The 16,922-nt window shown below is 40.2% G+C and overlaps 1 protein-coding gene across 2 annotated transcripts in view; it reads right to left on the bottom strand.

Annotated features, from left to right (window-relative positions):
- btbd7 (BTB (POZ) domain containing 7) overlaps positions 1-16,922 on the bottom strand; it is a 73,638-nt gene that overhangs the window by 20,851 nt on the left and 35,865 nt on the right. For both annotated transcript variants that reach the window (XM_038775058.1, XM_038775067.1), the window contains exons 2-4: positions 11,273-11,466; positions 9,365-10,447; positions 2,802-3,010 (exon numbers count right to left, since the gene is read on the bottom strand). In XM_038775058.1, the coding sequence (XP_038630986.1) occupies positions 2,802-3,010; positions 9,365-10,447; positions 11,273-11,354 (1,374 nt within the window). In that variant the 5' untranslated portion in view covers positions 11,355-11,466. The remainder of the gene's footprint in view (positions 1-2,801; positions 3,011-9,364; positions 10,448-11,272; positions 11,467-16,922) is intronic.

Raw genomic sequence — 16,922 nt, 5'->3', positions numbered from 1 at the left:
GCACATTGTGGGAAAGATGTGATTGCACTGGAGGGGATGCAGAGGTGATTCACCAGGATGATACCTGGGTTGGAACATTTAAGTTATTTTAAAAAATAAATTTAAAGCACCAAATTAATTTTATTTCCAATTAAGGGAGAATTTTGTGTGGCCAATCCACCTACCCTGCATATCTTTGAGTCGTGGGGGTGGGATTCATGCAGACACGGGGAGAATGTGCAAACTCCACATGACCAGTGACCCAGGGCAGGGATCAAACCCAGGTCCTCTGCACCGTGAGGCAGTGCTAACCATTGCGGGAGGGGGGGACGGGGGGACGACGACACATTCTGAAATTCACTGCCGGGGGTGGGTGGTAGGGGAGAGTTGCCCCACATCCTTTAAAAAGTATCTGGAGGAGTACTTGGCATGTCATAACGTTCAAGGCTATGGACCAAGTGCTGGCAAATGGGATTAGAGAGGTAGGTCAGGTGTTTTTCATGCGTTGGTGCAGACCCGATTGGCCGATGTGCCGAAGGGCCTCTTCCACGCTGTGACAGATACAGGAGGAAATGGGGTTCTGAGGGGGAAGCCAGATGAGGATAAGTGATTCGAAAAAGTGATTGCAATTATGGGAGTAGCAAGGCTATGAGATTGCACGGCCCTATATATGGGTTGAGGAATTTACATGCGAGATAGAGATTAAGGGAAGGTAGACAGACAGTGAACTCAGAACAAAAAGAACTTGATGAATTTAGATGGAGGGTGAAATGGCCTAGGATCAGAAGCCGCTCAGTGTAGAGGCTAAGGGAAGTGAAGATCACTCAGTGAGCAAACAGGCAGAGTTTGGGCGGGCAGTAGAGGATGAATCAAAATTTTGAATGAAAGGTCGAAAGTCGATTGCCTACTTGAAACTACTTCTTTAAGCACACAGGAACAGAAACGGCAGGATTTTAAAAATTAATATTGGCATTTGTTCTTTATTCCCAATTGTCCCTTATAGAAATGAAAGGTTCTGGATTTTTGTTATATGTCATAAAACTGCATACCATAATCAGGATATTAGAAATTCTGTGCAGTTACTCAAGTAATGGTCAGTTGTCACAACTTATTTCTATAAATAAGATTCTGACTATGAACACCAACATTTTTATCCAAACATTGGGCAAGCATGGTAGCACGGTGGTTTGCACTGCTGCTTCATAGCACCACGGTCACAGGTTCGATTCCTGCTTGGATCATTATCTGTGCAGCATCTGCAGGTTCTCCCCCGTGTGTTTTCTCCGGGTGTTCCGGTTTCCTCCCACAAGTCGTGCTGTTAGGTGAATTGGACATTCTGAATTCTCCATCAGTGTACCCGAACAGACACCGGAACGTGGCGACTAGGGGCTTTTCCTGGCTTGGGTCACTGTCTGTGCAAGAGTCTGCACATTCTCTCAGTGTCTGCGTGGGTTTCCTCCGGGCGCTCCGGTTTCCTCCCACACGTCCCGAAAGACGTGCTGTTAGGTAATTTGGACATTCTGAATTCTCCCTCAGTGTACCCGAACAGGCGCCGGAGTTCAGCGACTAGGGGATTTTCACAGTAACTTCATTGCAGTGTTAATGTAAGCCTACTTGTAACAATAATAATCATTGTTAAAAGGTCTCTCTTGCCCCCGATGGAAGCTTTAATTTTTTTTAGAAAGTAAAACAGAGAGAAACAGAGGAATGGGAAATAGGTCAGGAATAAGTTAAATTACAACTCTGAACCAGTATCACTGATTTAAAGAATGATGCCTTTGGCAAGAGATGGGACATCAAACCTATAGATTTGATCCTTTTAGTGGCATGTTGCCATCTAGCCGGTTTCTCCTCTGCACTATGAAGAGCCTCCTTGTATTTTCTGTAGTTTAAATTAATTCTTCCACCTAAATGATTATCCCAAACTGCAGTTTGCAGGAATTGGATGGAATTGCATGTACAGACACAAATGTGAATTGGAGCCTTTTAAATACGAAACACTAAACATTTCTCAAATCGGAATTCTCAAATTTGAAGACTATGAAATGTCTTCTTAGTGGTAAGCTTTGCGCACTGAAAATAATTTAAAGTTTTATTTTGAAACATTATGCAATTCTGCTGGAAAGTGAATTTTATTGTTTCCATTGTGCCTGGTTCAATGCAGTTAGGACAAAGGCTCCAGTCATTTCCAGTCCCAACACCCTGTAATAATTGAATAGAGTCTGTGTGAAATCACAGTGCATGCTTGAGGGATAGGCCTTATATAAACAGTACGCCTTTTGTGTTTTCAGGAAGCTAACATAATATAATGAATAAATGGAATTTCAAGCAAATCTTTCAGTACTCTGTTCGTTTGGATACCAACCTAAATTGAAATTAAAATGCAACAGCAATTGCTAATGTTGTGACACCTTAGGACGGTACACTCCAGTAGTCCTTTTTCAGTTAAAACATTACACATATTTTCAACATTTAAAGGCATGTCGAGTATATGAATAATTTTAACAACCAAAATCAAACATTGTTCAAAATATTCTGAACTGATTTTTCAGCTTATTTGGGCAAATTGTTGTGCTCAAGTTGAGGTACATCAGTTTGGACACATTAACACAGTTCCATATTTGACACAGGTTAAACAAGCAGTCCATTTCCTCTAATAGTTATCTTCAAACTCATCTAATTGTGAAAGCAGGGGCAGTTTAAGAGTTTTAAACCCACACTGCTAAGCAATCTATAAGAGTGCATATATTAGCTTTGTCAAATTATAAATTCACTTCATATTTAGATTTTCTCAATCTCAGTCAGATGAAATAATCGAATACCTGCAGATAGTCTGACTGTAGGACAGTAGGCAAATGGTCCTTGCTGAGTTCAAAGAATACATCTGAGATCATGACGGAAGTGAATTCCTCACATAAGAAGTTAAGTGCCTGTCGATAAACCCATTTAGAACCATAAGGCTGTGAACTCCATTTCAGAATGGAAATCAAGGTGTCCAGGGAGATGCTCTCCATCACAATATCTTCGCAACCTATGAAAATGCAATACAGGCATTATTTTCAATACGACAGAAAGCAATTATCCTTTTGATAAAGGTCTGGTTGCCCAAGAAAATATGAATTAAAATATTTTTTAATTATTCTGAGAAACAGAATGATACAGCACAGGAGGCCATTGTCACCCTCTTGCGGGCGCGGTATCTTTGAAAGAGCTATCCAGACAATTAAATTATCATGTCGCCAATCAATTTAAATAGAATCGGAGAAATTGGGACTGTGTCCCTTCAGTTTTCAAAATCATGTGGTCCGAACAGAGTAGATAGGGAGAAACTCATGAAAGGGGAGAAACTCATGAAAGGATGGAGAATGAGATAGCACAGATTTGTTTGTAAAAGAAGCAAAAAAAGTAACAGCAGGAAAACTCTTTTAAGCTGCAAGTGGCTGGAGTATGCAATGCACTGAGGCAAGTTCAATCAAAGCACTCAAAAGGAATTTGACTTACCTGAAAGGTAAAATATGCAGGGTTATGGGGAGAAAGGCGGAGAATGGTACTTGGCAAGTTGTTCTCAGACATGATAGGCCAAATGGCTTCCTTCATTCCATGCAATCTGTCTACTGGTTATCAATCCCTTTGTCACGGGAAACATCTACCAAAAGCCTTAATGGTTTTGGCCACTACGAACAAATAGCCTTTTAAACCTATTCTGCTCTGAAAACCCCAGCTTTTCCAGTCTCTCCACCTAGTGAAGTCCATCGTTCACATCATATTCATTGACCATTTCGGTCTTTGCTCAAGGCTGTGTTCAATTCTGCGCACAGGTCTTCAAGGATCTGACGACATTGATCATGTACATAAGCCCAGTATGGTATGCAATATATACCCCGCAGCAAGTGATTTTGTATGGGATAGCTAATTAAAATTGGCAAAAGAGTTGAGCTGTATAATAGCTGGATAAATAAACCATCAAAATAAGTAACAGACTATGAAATAGCAACTGTTTGTTCCTCCTGCTAAATCGTATTGAAACCTAATAAAGTACAGGAAACAAATAAGACACTCGAGACTTCAAATGTTGGGACAGATAAACTGGGAAACAAGGCAATTAGAGAAAGAGCAAAGAAACGACCAGTAAACCAAACTTACGAAGCAAAGGTGCACCAGTTATATTTCTGATGTGAACATTATAAAAAGCAGCAAGACAAAACACCAATGGAGCAGCTGAATATAATCAAAGATCAGTTTGGTAAAGTAATGTAGAAAAAGACCCATGAAAAGTATAGATTAAATGGGAGGGAGGTGTAGCAGCGAGCCATAAGCAGGGTGTAAAAGGAGCTGGTACTATGTGGCTACAGAAACTACAGTGCCCCAAGCCAGCCACATTTCACACTCAGATTGGAGCTCTGAGTCTGGGGTTAGGGCATTGTTGGCTGGGCCAGCATTTACTGCTCAACCTTAATTGCCTCGGCCATTTCAGAGGCTTTTTAAGCGTCAACCACATTTCTTTGAAATTAGTTCGGTTCTTTATTCGTCTAAATTGGCCTTGCATTGATCATTTCACAAAAGGTCAATAAAATATAGGGAAAAAAATGAAATGCAAGATTGGGGGGGGGGAGGGGGGAGGGGGGGGGGGGGGGGGGGGAAAGAGAAGAGAAAAAAGGAAACAGTAAAACTTTAAACAGATATAGAGCAGAGACATTCTTGCTTAGATATGATAATCTTGCAAAGCGGGAACAAAGCAGTTTAAACAAGAAAAATAAATATTACATTTAAAAAGTTCTGTATCATAAAGAGTCCTTATCATAGAGACTGAATAGACTCGCAAGATTTATTGTTTAACAAAGTAATGTGAGAATATGAATACCACAGGGCATATATAATTCCTTAAAAAAAGTGTAACTGCAATAGTAAAAAGACAAACTGAACATACAAAAATTTGGCTGTGTAAAACAAGCCCTATCCTCAAAATGATAATGATCTCACTAATCTCTGGCTATTTCTAAACCAAGAATGCAATAAATGCTCCAATGAGCAAGTTGGAATGGGTTGTAACCATCTATTTATGACAGTGAGTGAGACACGGGCAGTATTAGGTCTTTTCTCATTCTTTAGGCTTCCTTATGCAGGGAAAGAACACAATCAATACATGATTGAGGAGAAAATGGCTTTTAGGTTGCATGGTAGCACATCTCAAGATCTAATTAACAGCAAATCATCTCGTCATGGTGATTTCCTAAACTTAATCAACAGTATCGCTACTACACGAGGCAAACCCTATATTTTTCTACTTAGTAGTTGAATTTAACTACAGCGACACAGTTTTTAGCACTGCTGCCTCACAGTACCAGAGTTTGATTCCGGCCTTGGGTCACTGCCTGTCGTGGAGTTTGCACCGTCTCCCAGTGTTTGTGTGAATTTCCTCCGGGTGCTCCGGTTTCTCCCCCAAAGGTGTGCAGGTTAGGTGCAGTTACAGGAATAGGGCAGGAGAGTGGGCCGAGGCAGAGTGCTCTTTCAGAGGGTCAGTGCAGACTCGATGGGCTGAATGGCCTCATTCTAGAAAATAAATGATCTGTTTTTATGATATTAGCCCTCAAAACTCCACCCATAACTAGGGAACATTTTCAGCCACCCACACAATCTTTCGTTTAATGGGCAAAAGAACATTAGCATCACGTACGCTTTAAGCACAAGAGAGAGAGAACACAACAACTGGCAATTACATTTTTAAAAAATCATTTGTCCGCTCTCTGCTGAAATGTGGCTTGGAAGAGTTACTCAGACTGAATGTAAACATTAAAATTGAGGGATCACTATCAAAAACTTTTTGCCCTTTCCCAGACATCCTACTTTGACATAGATACAGAACACACAAAGTGCTCATGGCCTCTTAACCTCCAGCTTAAAGCTGACAAGCAGATTCCCATCTTCAAAATTCATGGATAAAACAACAATGAAACACTGCATGACTTCAGCTTGGATTTCTTAATTTGACTTTCATTACTTAGGGGACATAGATCTGCTTCAGTAAAATGCCATGTGATACACAGGCTTACAGGGAGCAAAAAAAGTCATCTGCTACCTTCGGCAGAACTCTTTGAAGCAATTTTCAAAGAAAGCAGCGGTGAGATTGAATCCAAAAAAGAGGGACTTCCATGCTCCAAAACAAATAAAACAGCCCCAAGAACGCAATTTTTAAAACTGCATCAAACTGCATCTCATAAATTTCAGTAAGTCAAGGTATACATGTATTTACACATTTATATGGATAAAACACTGAATATTTTGTTCTATGCAGTAAACATACCAAAGCGTCCTTTGGCTAAGATACATTATTGGGGAGAGCCAGTCAAAGTGTAAATGGGACAAAGGACCCAACTTATTTAACAGTATGCAACAGAATTAGCAAACTAAACCCGGTTTCTTCCAAAGATTTTCTATTGCAGACTCTGCACTACATGATGCCTCAGACTCAGATTACAATCCCCTGTTCTTTATTTTCTTAAAATTTATTCATGGGATTTGGGCTTCACTGGTAAAGTGAGCATTTATTGCCCATTCTTTTTTTTAAAATATAATTTAGTGGACCCAATAATGTTTTCCCAATTTTTGTAAGGGACAATTTAGCGTGACCAATTCACCTACCCTACACATCTTTTTGGGTTGTGGGGGAGAGACCCACACAGGCACAGGGAGAATGCGCAAACTCCACACGGGCAGAGACCCAGAGCCAGGATTGAATTTGGGACCTCGGCGCCGTGAGGCGAGACAGCATTGCTGCCCTTATTGCCCATTCCTATTGATGGGTGGTGCCGAGTCACCTTCCTGAATCATTGCAGTCCTTGTGGTGTAGATATACCGATAATGCTGTTAGGTAGGGGTCTTTGGGTTTTGACCCAGCAACAATGAAAAAACGGCAACATATTTCCAAGTCAGGATGCTGTGAATTCACTGACCTCTTAAAATTATAAAAATTCTCCCATTCAGATTCGCTCCCGTGATGTTGATCATTGGTAATGACCACATCCTCTTAAACCCCGTCCCGACACTCCGTACTTTCTTCTGCACAATTGCTTGCCCAACATCCAGTCTAAAACTTATCACAATTTCCTCAGCTAAACACTGAAAAAAAACACAAAGTCTTTTCTCCCTGACATGATCACTCAATTCCTTCTTTCTCTTGGGCAAATAGCACAGGCTCAACAAATTCTACTGACACCATCAATGCCTCAATCATCGCAAGACATTGGCTATTCCAAAGTTCATGTATCTGGCTGACCATCTTTCACCCTCCACAAACCAACTCATCCTGCCCTCACAGACCTACAATGGCTCCTGGTCTGCCAACACTTCTGTGCCTGGTATTCATATCCATGGATTACCCTCCCATCCTATTCTATTCAACATCTCCCAACCCTTCTAACTCTCCTCCCCCTCCTAGATACTGCTTCGTTGACTCTGACCTGTGTCCTTGCCCCCCACCCCCCCCCCCCCCCCCCCCCCCCCCCCCACAACTACTGTTGACGGTTGTGGCTTCAGTCATCTCTCTACTCCTTACGGACCCCATTTAAAAATCAATCTTTTGACTGAGTTTTTTTCTCATCCCTGCACTATCTCTACCATGTTCAATCTTTTGCACTCTGCAAAGCAGCGAGAAATATTTTTGTACTTTTAAGATGCTATACGAAATACTTGTGGAGTTTTATGCTTGATGAAATTTACCTGTCAGTTGCCACACTTGTTCCTTCCCCCCCCCCCCATGGAAACATATTACCGTCACATTGCTGTTTGTGGGAGCTTATCGTGAGCAAATTGGCTGCAGCATTTCCTGCATTACAACACTACTTCAGCACCTGCCTGTAAAGTGCTTGAAGATGTTTGGTCGTTGTGAAAAACGTTCATATAGATGCAAGTCATTTTTTTCTTCTGAGCCCATTCACCTTTGCCTTCTGTGCATATGTAAGATGTAGAGAGATTGCAATGACTACAAGAAGAGAGCCCAGACTTACAGACCAATAAACATTTCCTCAGTTTCAACTGGGGCCCATTTGGATTACTATAAATGTAAATGGCATTTCACCATTATAGATCATAGAATTTACAGTGCAGGAGGCCATTCGGCCCATCGAGTCTGCCGGGCTCTTGGAAAGAGCACCCTACCCAAGGTCAACACCCCCACCCTATCCCCATAACCCAATAACCCCACCCAACACTAAGGGCAATTTTGGACACTAAGGGAAATTTATCATGGCCAATCCACCTAACCTGCACATCTTTGGACTGTGGGAGGAAACCGGAGCACCCGGAGGAAACCCATGCACACACGGGGAGGATGTGCAGACTCCGCACAGACAGTGACCCAAGCCGGAATCGAACCTAGGACCCTGGAGCTGTGAAGCCATTGTGCTAGCCACAATGCTACCGTGCTGTCCATTGTTGGATCAATTGGTCCAAAATGCTGCACTGGAACAGGGAATTTTCCTTCTTAAGCTAGCAAGAATCAAGACGCTGATGGATCAGAAACATCCCTGTCCTTTGCCTCTGAAAGCTTCTCTTCTTCCTGGTCTAACACCCACTCCAGAAGTTCAAGAATGACCCAGAATTACACTAGTGTGTAGCTGGATCCATATATGGTATGGTGACTTGGAAATATCAGAAGTCATCATAAAAAACACTGCAGTTTAATGAAAAGGTCACTAGATGACCTTGAGGAAATAGATGGCCTGTTTCGGAGGAAACCTTCCGTACTTCATGCTAGCTTCTGACTATACTTTGGGTGATGGTTCCAGGAGTTTAAATACACCAGGCAGGGGATGACAGGGTGACAAATAGATTCAATAAAGCACATGTCTTCAGACGGTCAATTAGACCACCCCTTGCGAGGTACAGTAGCTTGAAATGGGGAAATATATTAAGCAAGCAAACTCAGTTTTTAAATAAAAAAATGATTTTCAATATACCCTATTTATTACGGTTAAATTTAATACACTTCACAGCCAAGATTTTTACACATTATGTTCTCATTCACCTTTCAGTTAACATGCAGTATACTCAGCTTAAAAACAAGTACACATCGGTGCTATCCAAGTTTGAGAAGATAAAAACAATATTTGAATACTGTCAATTTTCTGGATGTTTGATTCCACACAATGTTATAACTTTATCAAAAACGTAACAAGAAAATAAACTCTTCTAAAGCTCTTATCAGTTGTATTTTGTAAATTCTTATCCAGGTTAAAACTACACATGTGCTTTTGATGTAAAAACATACCACCAGCATTTACTTTGATTGTTAGTTGTAATTAGACTTCCTTACCAATATTGCTGAAAATCAAATGTACATGTTTCTGCATGTGACTTTAAGGCCCATTTCGAATGATCATAAACCCACCTTGAGCAAGCATGTTGAACTCCAGAAAAAGAGCTATATGGTAAAGTTCCATTGCTTCTTCAGCTCTTGACATGTTACCTTTCCCTGCAACCATCGCTTGGACTTCACTCAGGCTCCCGACAGATGGATTGCAATGTAGTACCAGAGACAAATCCACTAGATCTGTATACATACAATGTAAAATTACTTTTGCATATTTCTTTGGAATGATGGACTCATCTAGCACAATTCTAGTTGCAGTGTGCAGAGTTCGATCTGTAATTTCTTCACCAGTCCTTATTCGTCTTTGAAGAAGATTTCTAAAAAATGGAGACCGTGCAGATAGGACAGCCTTATGCCCACACAGTTCTTCATTTAAACAACTCTGAGTTCCTCCAAATGCTTCCCCTAATTCGGAATCAGATGAAAAGCTCAGAACAGCGTCATAATAGCACATACTGTCAAAAAGTTCTCGCATATCAACATCAAGCGAATTTGGGGTTCCAAACTCTTCAGTAAGCTGTACCAGGATGTCGACGTTTTGGAACCTGGAGTCCTCTATCCCAAACTCTCCCGTGTACAGATAATGTAATAACGCTGAAAACATAGGCAAATCTATGCCAGCCGTGTTTATGTCCATCATAATCTCAGCACCATATTCAGGCGAGGATGAAAGTAAAGTCTTAAAAAAGGGACATCTTGCTGCCAGAATGGCACGATGTACAGGAAAGCAAGTGTCTTGGAATATTAAATCAACATCAGTGCAATACTTGTACTCATACAGATCTGCTAAATCTCTTTGCAAGGTCCGTGCATCTGGTCGTGCCAAATTACCCTGCAATGAAAGTTCCTTCAAAGCTGCAGTGCCTTCATATTCTTCCACTAATGCGTTTACATCCCTTACATCCCATCCAGAAAGGAGCTCACGCATCTGCTTAGCATGATCAGCAGACCGATTTGATTTACGCCTTTTTATAAATTTCTTCCTCAGAGTTGCAAGACCAGAACTCTTTTTCTTTTTGTCTTGTGGTTTCTCATGACTGTGTTCAAGGCTATATAATTTTGATTCACATCCATATCCTTGATGTAAATAGGAGGATGTCCCTATGCATTAAAAACAAAAAAATCATACTGTGCCACATGTCAAACATCTGTTCATTCAATTAAAAACAAATATGTTACTTTGTAATCTATGAAAATAATAAAGAACTGTTGGATTTTTAAAATGTTGAATGCAAGTCAATTTTACCTTACCATTAACTGAAATGATTGTCAACAGTGTGTCAGCACCACGCATGCATAGTTTAATCCAAGTTAGTTGGTTCACTCCACTCTATTCCTGACGGTCTTTCTTAACATGGGCCATCACTTTCAAATACATCAACAAGTGCCACTTTTGAGGCATATACTTGGTGCGTGTGCGTGTGCGTGTATATATGTTAGCAGGTTTTTCAACCATAATGAAACATTGCACACCCAAGTCCTGTGCTCAAAATGTTCACACAGGATGTTCTTCAAGGAAGGTCAGCCAATAGTGATCAAGAGTGAGAATCCCATCCAGCTCTCTCTCTCACCTAAATCTGGTAAATTGTAGCACTGTGGGAAAAATTACTCAATTAAACACAGCCCAGGGCTGGAGGCAAAATCTATCCTGATCTCTATCATCAATGCTTTAAAATCCCCGGCTTGCATTATTGTAGGGGTACAATCTCAACAAGAGCAGCGGCAATTCAAGGAGTTAAATGCCTTTTTGCCAGAATTACTCTCATCCCCTGAACAAGTTAAACTACAAAAATAAATCACTAAATAATTCACAATGATCGTGAGATAATATAACCAGGGCATCAAGGAAACTACCAGAGCTGTATCCTGCCTTAAAATCCAATATTTTCACACAACGTTGCCTGGGATAAACGGAATGCAACTTACCTATAAAGGTTTGTTGAGCTTGTGAATTTCCTCCTACCCTCTGGGAGAATGATGGAGGGTAGTTAGATGCATTAACACCCATTTTCTCAGGTCAAACAATGCAGCATTCTGGCCGCCAATCATCAGCTACAAAATCCAGAAGTGAGTCCATGTAGTCAGATGCAGAGACGCCTCAGCAGTTTGTTCAGCCATTTCTGGAAAACCCAAAACAAAACCAGTGGCACTTTATGACAAACCAATGAAGAGACTAGAAAACATCCAAACCAAGGTCTACAAATAATCAGAAATAAAATCTGGAAACTTGCAACTTGAAAGCAAAAATGCTGAACTGTGTGCACAGATCCCTCAGACAAGTTACTATTTCAGATGAGCAAACTTTTAACTGATGCTGAAACTTTAACTGATGCTGCTGAGAGATCAGGTTTTATATTTCCAACAATGCATTTTATTTCAAGTAATTTTTATGCTTTCAAAACAGCCAAAATGAAATGTTTGAAGGACTGACCTCAAGTCACCTCAGGCCAAACAGCCAGCTCCGAGGTGAAGCAAGCTTAAAATTAAATTTTAAATTGAATACAGAAGTGCAATATAAAAAAAGTCAACTTTGTTTCATTTGCAATCTTAGTTTTCGATCTTCGTAATTTTATACTAGTTAGTCTATGGTCAGCCTATGCTCTTGTTCACTGCTCTAGATTGCATGTTGAAAACAAGAGATATGACAACGCACCAGAACGCCAGCTGTGAACTCTTGAACCTTCCTAATCTGGTTTTATAGTTTTGTTAAGCTTCTCTTTGTTTTAAAAACCAGAACTCTAAAATGCTTTCAATCATTTAACTGAAAATAGGAACAGTTCATAACTCAAGTCAATAGGCTGCATGCCACTAAATTTAGAAAATTAACAGATGGTCTAGCCAACAGCTTGAACCTGCTTTTAAAACAGAAAATTTCAAATATCTTGAAAAATTAAATCCTAGGATTTCCTTTGATTTGGAAGAGAAAAAGTTAACACCCTTCAACTTCAAATTTCCATCTACAAGGGGCACTCAAAAACTCGCCAAGGCTTCTGCAGACCTCAACCTTTACAGCTGAATAAAACGAGGGTTGAAGACGCATGGGAACACCACCATCTCCAAGTTCACCTCTGAGCCACAAAACATCCTGACTTGGAAACATATCACCGATACAAAGTAAAAATCACGAATTCCCTACATAAAGCAGTACTGTTGGTGTACCTACACCAACACTGGAGACAGCAGTTCAAGGCAGATCTAATGAAGTCATTGACTAGAACGACATTTCAGTTTCTCTCTCCATAGGCCTGCTGAGCACTTCCAGTTTTAATCTCGTATTTCCAGCATCTGGAACACTTTATATTGTTGCTCGATGAATTCGATGGCAAACGTCAAACATCTCCTATTGATGGTACCAGTTTAAAAGTTACATCGGAATTGTGAAAAAGAAATGCTTTAGAGCCGGTTTGTGTGCTGTCCCTTCACTGCTGATCACAATATCCAGGCCATTCTTACTTTCCTGTGAGAAGGTTTTAGTGTATGGATGAAAGTGTGGAGACTCGTGAAGGTCCTCAAAAGACCAGCAGACTTCCTGGTGCTTTCAGAATCTGTGCATTTCACATACATACCAACATGTCTCTCAAGTCCTGCAAGAAGTTGCATTCCACCTCATGAAGGACTTTACATTGTGAACAACTAATTTCAAGTGAAATATGCAACAAAATATCCAAAATTGTGTTGCCCAATGACTCAATTTACTGTTGCAAATATAAGCATTGAATGCTGAAACAGCACAACTTTAAATTATTTGTTTGGCCTTGTACAATCAGTACAAGAAACAAATTGTTTCCTAAAAAGCTGCCTGACCTTGTTGATACAGAACAAATCTAGAGGCTTACGGATGACAGAGAACAGAAACCAAGTTTTTCCCAGAACCACGTACGCACATGCATAACATAGATAAGTTTGTTTTCTACATACACTATTTTGAAAACAATTTACTGGGTGCTAGACGGAATAGTTTAACATGAGTCAGGATTCCGTCAGAGCCATTCTGCTTCAGACCTCAACAGCCTAGATTCAAGCTGAATTCCATAGGACAGTTCAGTGCATAGGTGCCCTCGGGACCACGGCAACACTCAACCAAATACAGCAATGAGTCTGAGCAAAAGGCTGAGGGCCGAAGGGCCTGTTCCTGTGCTGTACAAAGGCAAAAGGAGTAGAGGAGGAAACCTCCTCAAAGGCTCAAGTCACACTTGATAAAAAGGAAATATTTAAGAAACAGATGTAGCAATGAGAGGTAGTTTTCTTCTTCTCCAGGTAGCATCCCCGATTATTTGAGAATTTCTCAACCGGAGCTTATACAGTGCCTTTACTACATGGCAAGGAAGGGGGAAATCCACCAGTCTACCTCAGCCAGAACAGAAATTGAACACCAGGCTTTTGGTGTCATTTTGATTCACATGCCAGCCATCCACCTGAGCTAACTGGCCCCTGATGGCTGGAATCCAATCACCACAATGCCAGTGCTGCATTGCAAACATACTGACGGTCATATCCAAGACCTTGCCACTTGTGTCATCTCTGTTCTCATGGTCGCACTAACAAGGTCACGTCTGACCAATTCTTTGAATCCCTCACCACCCACACCTTCCAACCTTCTTACTGTGTCTACTCCTGAAGGTTAGACCTCTTCCAAAATGTGAGTGTCACTGGCTCCAGCAGCATTTATTGCACATTTATGATTGTCCGCAAGGTGGTGACGAATTGCTTTATTGAACCACTGCGTCCATGTGGCGTTAGGAAGTGTTCCAGGACTTTGCCAGAATGATGTGTGGGAGTGAGAGAGCGAAACTGCCAGTGGTGTTTCCCATGCATCTTCTGCCCTGCTGCTGGGGAGAATGTGCAAACTCCACATGGACAGTGAGAGGGTTAGCACTGCTGACACACCGCTGTGAGGCAGCAGTGCTAACCACTGCACCAACGTGCCACCCATGGTGACTTTAGTTACTTTACATGTTTTGGAATATTGATTTTATTTAAAATAGTTTCAGAGATGGAAGAGAAAATTAATTAAATAAAAAGTTTGCTCAACTTCCCAGATGTCAACATTAATGCTTGTCCTTGTTGGTTGCTCTGCAGTTGTTATAATAAAACTACTTTAATAGTTCACAATAGGAAAATAAAACTGCCCAACATTATGACCATACACATCTGCAATGGTCTTTAGCAAGATTTCTTAATATCCACACATCTGGCCAAATAGAAAACATTGTCTTTATCAGCAAAATCTCAAGGAAAAGATACAATCTCAATCATTGATCAGAGTTATTACTGACAGAACGAAACAAGAGCATAATATATATACAAATGGTAAGACCTGAATATCTTTAAACTCTTTCATCCTTCTTTTTAATAATTTACAAACAGCTATAAAATCCAGTTAAGCTGGAGCAGAGATGGAAATCAATTTACTCTTTCAGGGAAGTAATCATTTAAAAATCAGCAAAAATAATGCAGAAATGGCATGCCTTACGAAAAGAACCTCTCCTCAAATTTCATGCTGCAAGCATGGAAAATCCTGCCACCAAACATTTCCTCCCTAGTGAAAGGGTATTAACCCCCAGCATTGGCAACTTGAGCAATTTGTGACCCAGCAGCGAAGCAGTCAGATTCATTCCAAAGTTTTCATTTTGCACAATGTTTTAAATTGATAAATTCTCAAACATTTCCAGGTTAATCGCTGACTTTTACATTTGAATATTACAAACATACCGCTTTTACAAAATTACACTTTCTGCAAATAGGTATAAAAACTAAACTTACATAAAAACATTTTTTCAGCTACCTCACTTTTTACTAATTTTTAAATAGCTTATAATCTATCAAACCTATGAAACTTCAATATCATGGTCACTTTCAGTAATTTACAAGAGGCACAGAAACTAATATAGGGAAGGAAAAATAGCTATGATACACTTAAAAAAACACTTTGCTCTTTGTACAGCTGGCATGGGGAACTTGGACATAACTGCACAATCCTAAACAGCTTTTGGTCCTAATGGGGGGAAACCCCTGCAACGATTAAACAAAGTTTATTATTTAAATATAACTTAGTCTCCAGTACTAAAAGTACCCGAGCCACCACACCATGGTTTAGTAAAATATCAAAGACCATAAACATACTTTGTGGCTTAAAAAGCCCATTTTCATCGGAAAAATCATGACGTTTTTTGCACAACCATTAGTGGATTAGATAGAACTGCTACAAAGCTATTAAGAGAGTCTCAGAACTGTTATAAAGCCATTAAGAGAGTCTCAGATGTCATATTGTGAGAGCACAGCTTAGCCACCATCACTGAAGCCACAAGGTATTGCTACCTTGAAACAGCCTAAAAATCATTGGAAATATAGATTTGTAGATCACGCCGGCAAAACAGGCCGGATGGCAACAACATTAATCTTGACAATTCTCAACACCACATAAGAATGATTCTTACTCTCTTGCCTACATGTTTTGCCAGATTTCAAGAAATGGGGAATAGTCAGCCATTTGACTGCGCTGGGAATTAGACATGCTACATGCAGAATGCAAGCAGAGGTTACTGGAGAAGAACCCAGTTTTATTTCATTCTAAAGCTGCCAGGTATTATCAGATATACAGCTATAAATATGAATTGCGAGTCATTCTACCTATTCTTTTCTCACACAAACTCGAGGATTAATATAATTCTGGGTTACTGTAATGGGACAGTGTCAATAAACTTCTCCGCAACTTTTTTTATTTTTTTTTATTTAAAAAGACTTGCTTGTAGAATACATACCATGGTCAGCATCAGAGCACTGATAAATTTGATCCTATCAGTAAACTTCTATCTGTAAACACGTATGAACGATTGCCGCAAATGATCAGGCATACTAGTCAGATAAATAGTTGTTGGGGCTCTGGAACAGATTTTGGGGACTCAATAAATTATCTGGACATTTGGTCATTCCTTCCTCTTCACCCAAAGGTTCCAGAGAGTTATACAGAGAGTCTGTCAACATATGCAATGTCAACACGCGGTTGCAAAATCCAAATTATTTTGTGACTTCACAGCTACTCGCAAATGAAAAGATATGAAAAATATTCAGGAGTTCAGTCGAACCTTTAAACTAAAATATGGTACAATTATTCAAATATTTTTAAACTCAACAAATGTACTCTACTGGGAGAAAATATTGTTTATCCAATATAAATGAATCATAAAATGGTTTCACAGAAGGTGCCGTTGGGCCCATCAAATCGATGCCAGCTCTGCAGAGCAACTCATCGAGTCACACTCCCCAGCCTGGTCCCCGCAACCCTGCAAATTTTCTCACTTCAGATAATTATCCAATTCTCTTTTGAAGGTCTCCAATGAATCTGCCTCCACAACAATCTCAGGTAGCGCATTCCAGATGCAAACCACATTCTGTGAAAAAGGATTTCCCTCATGCCATTATTGATTTTAGATTTAGATTTGTCACGTGTACAGAGGCACAGTGAAAAATATTGTTCTGCGTACAGTCCAGGCTGATCGTTCCATACACCAAAAACTTAGGACATACAATAATTACACAATGTAAATACACAGACATCGTGTAAAGCACTAATTTA

Source organism: Scyliorhinus canicula, chromosome 2 (genome assembly GCF_902713615.1).
Source record: "Scyliorhinus canicula chromosome 2, sScyCan1.1, whole genome shotgun sequence".
Classification (NCBI taxonomy): Eukaryota; Metazoa; Chordata; class Chondrichthyes; order Carcharhiniformes; family Scyliorhinidae; genus Scyliorhinus; species Scyliorhinus canicula.
This window is presented reverse-complemented; position numbering and strand designations above follow the sequence as displayed.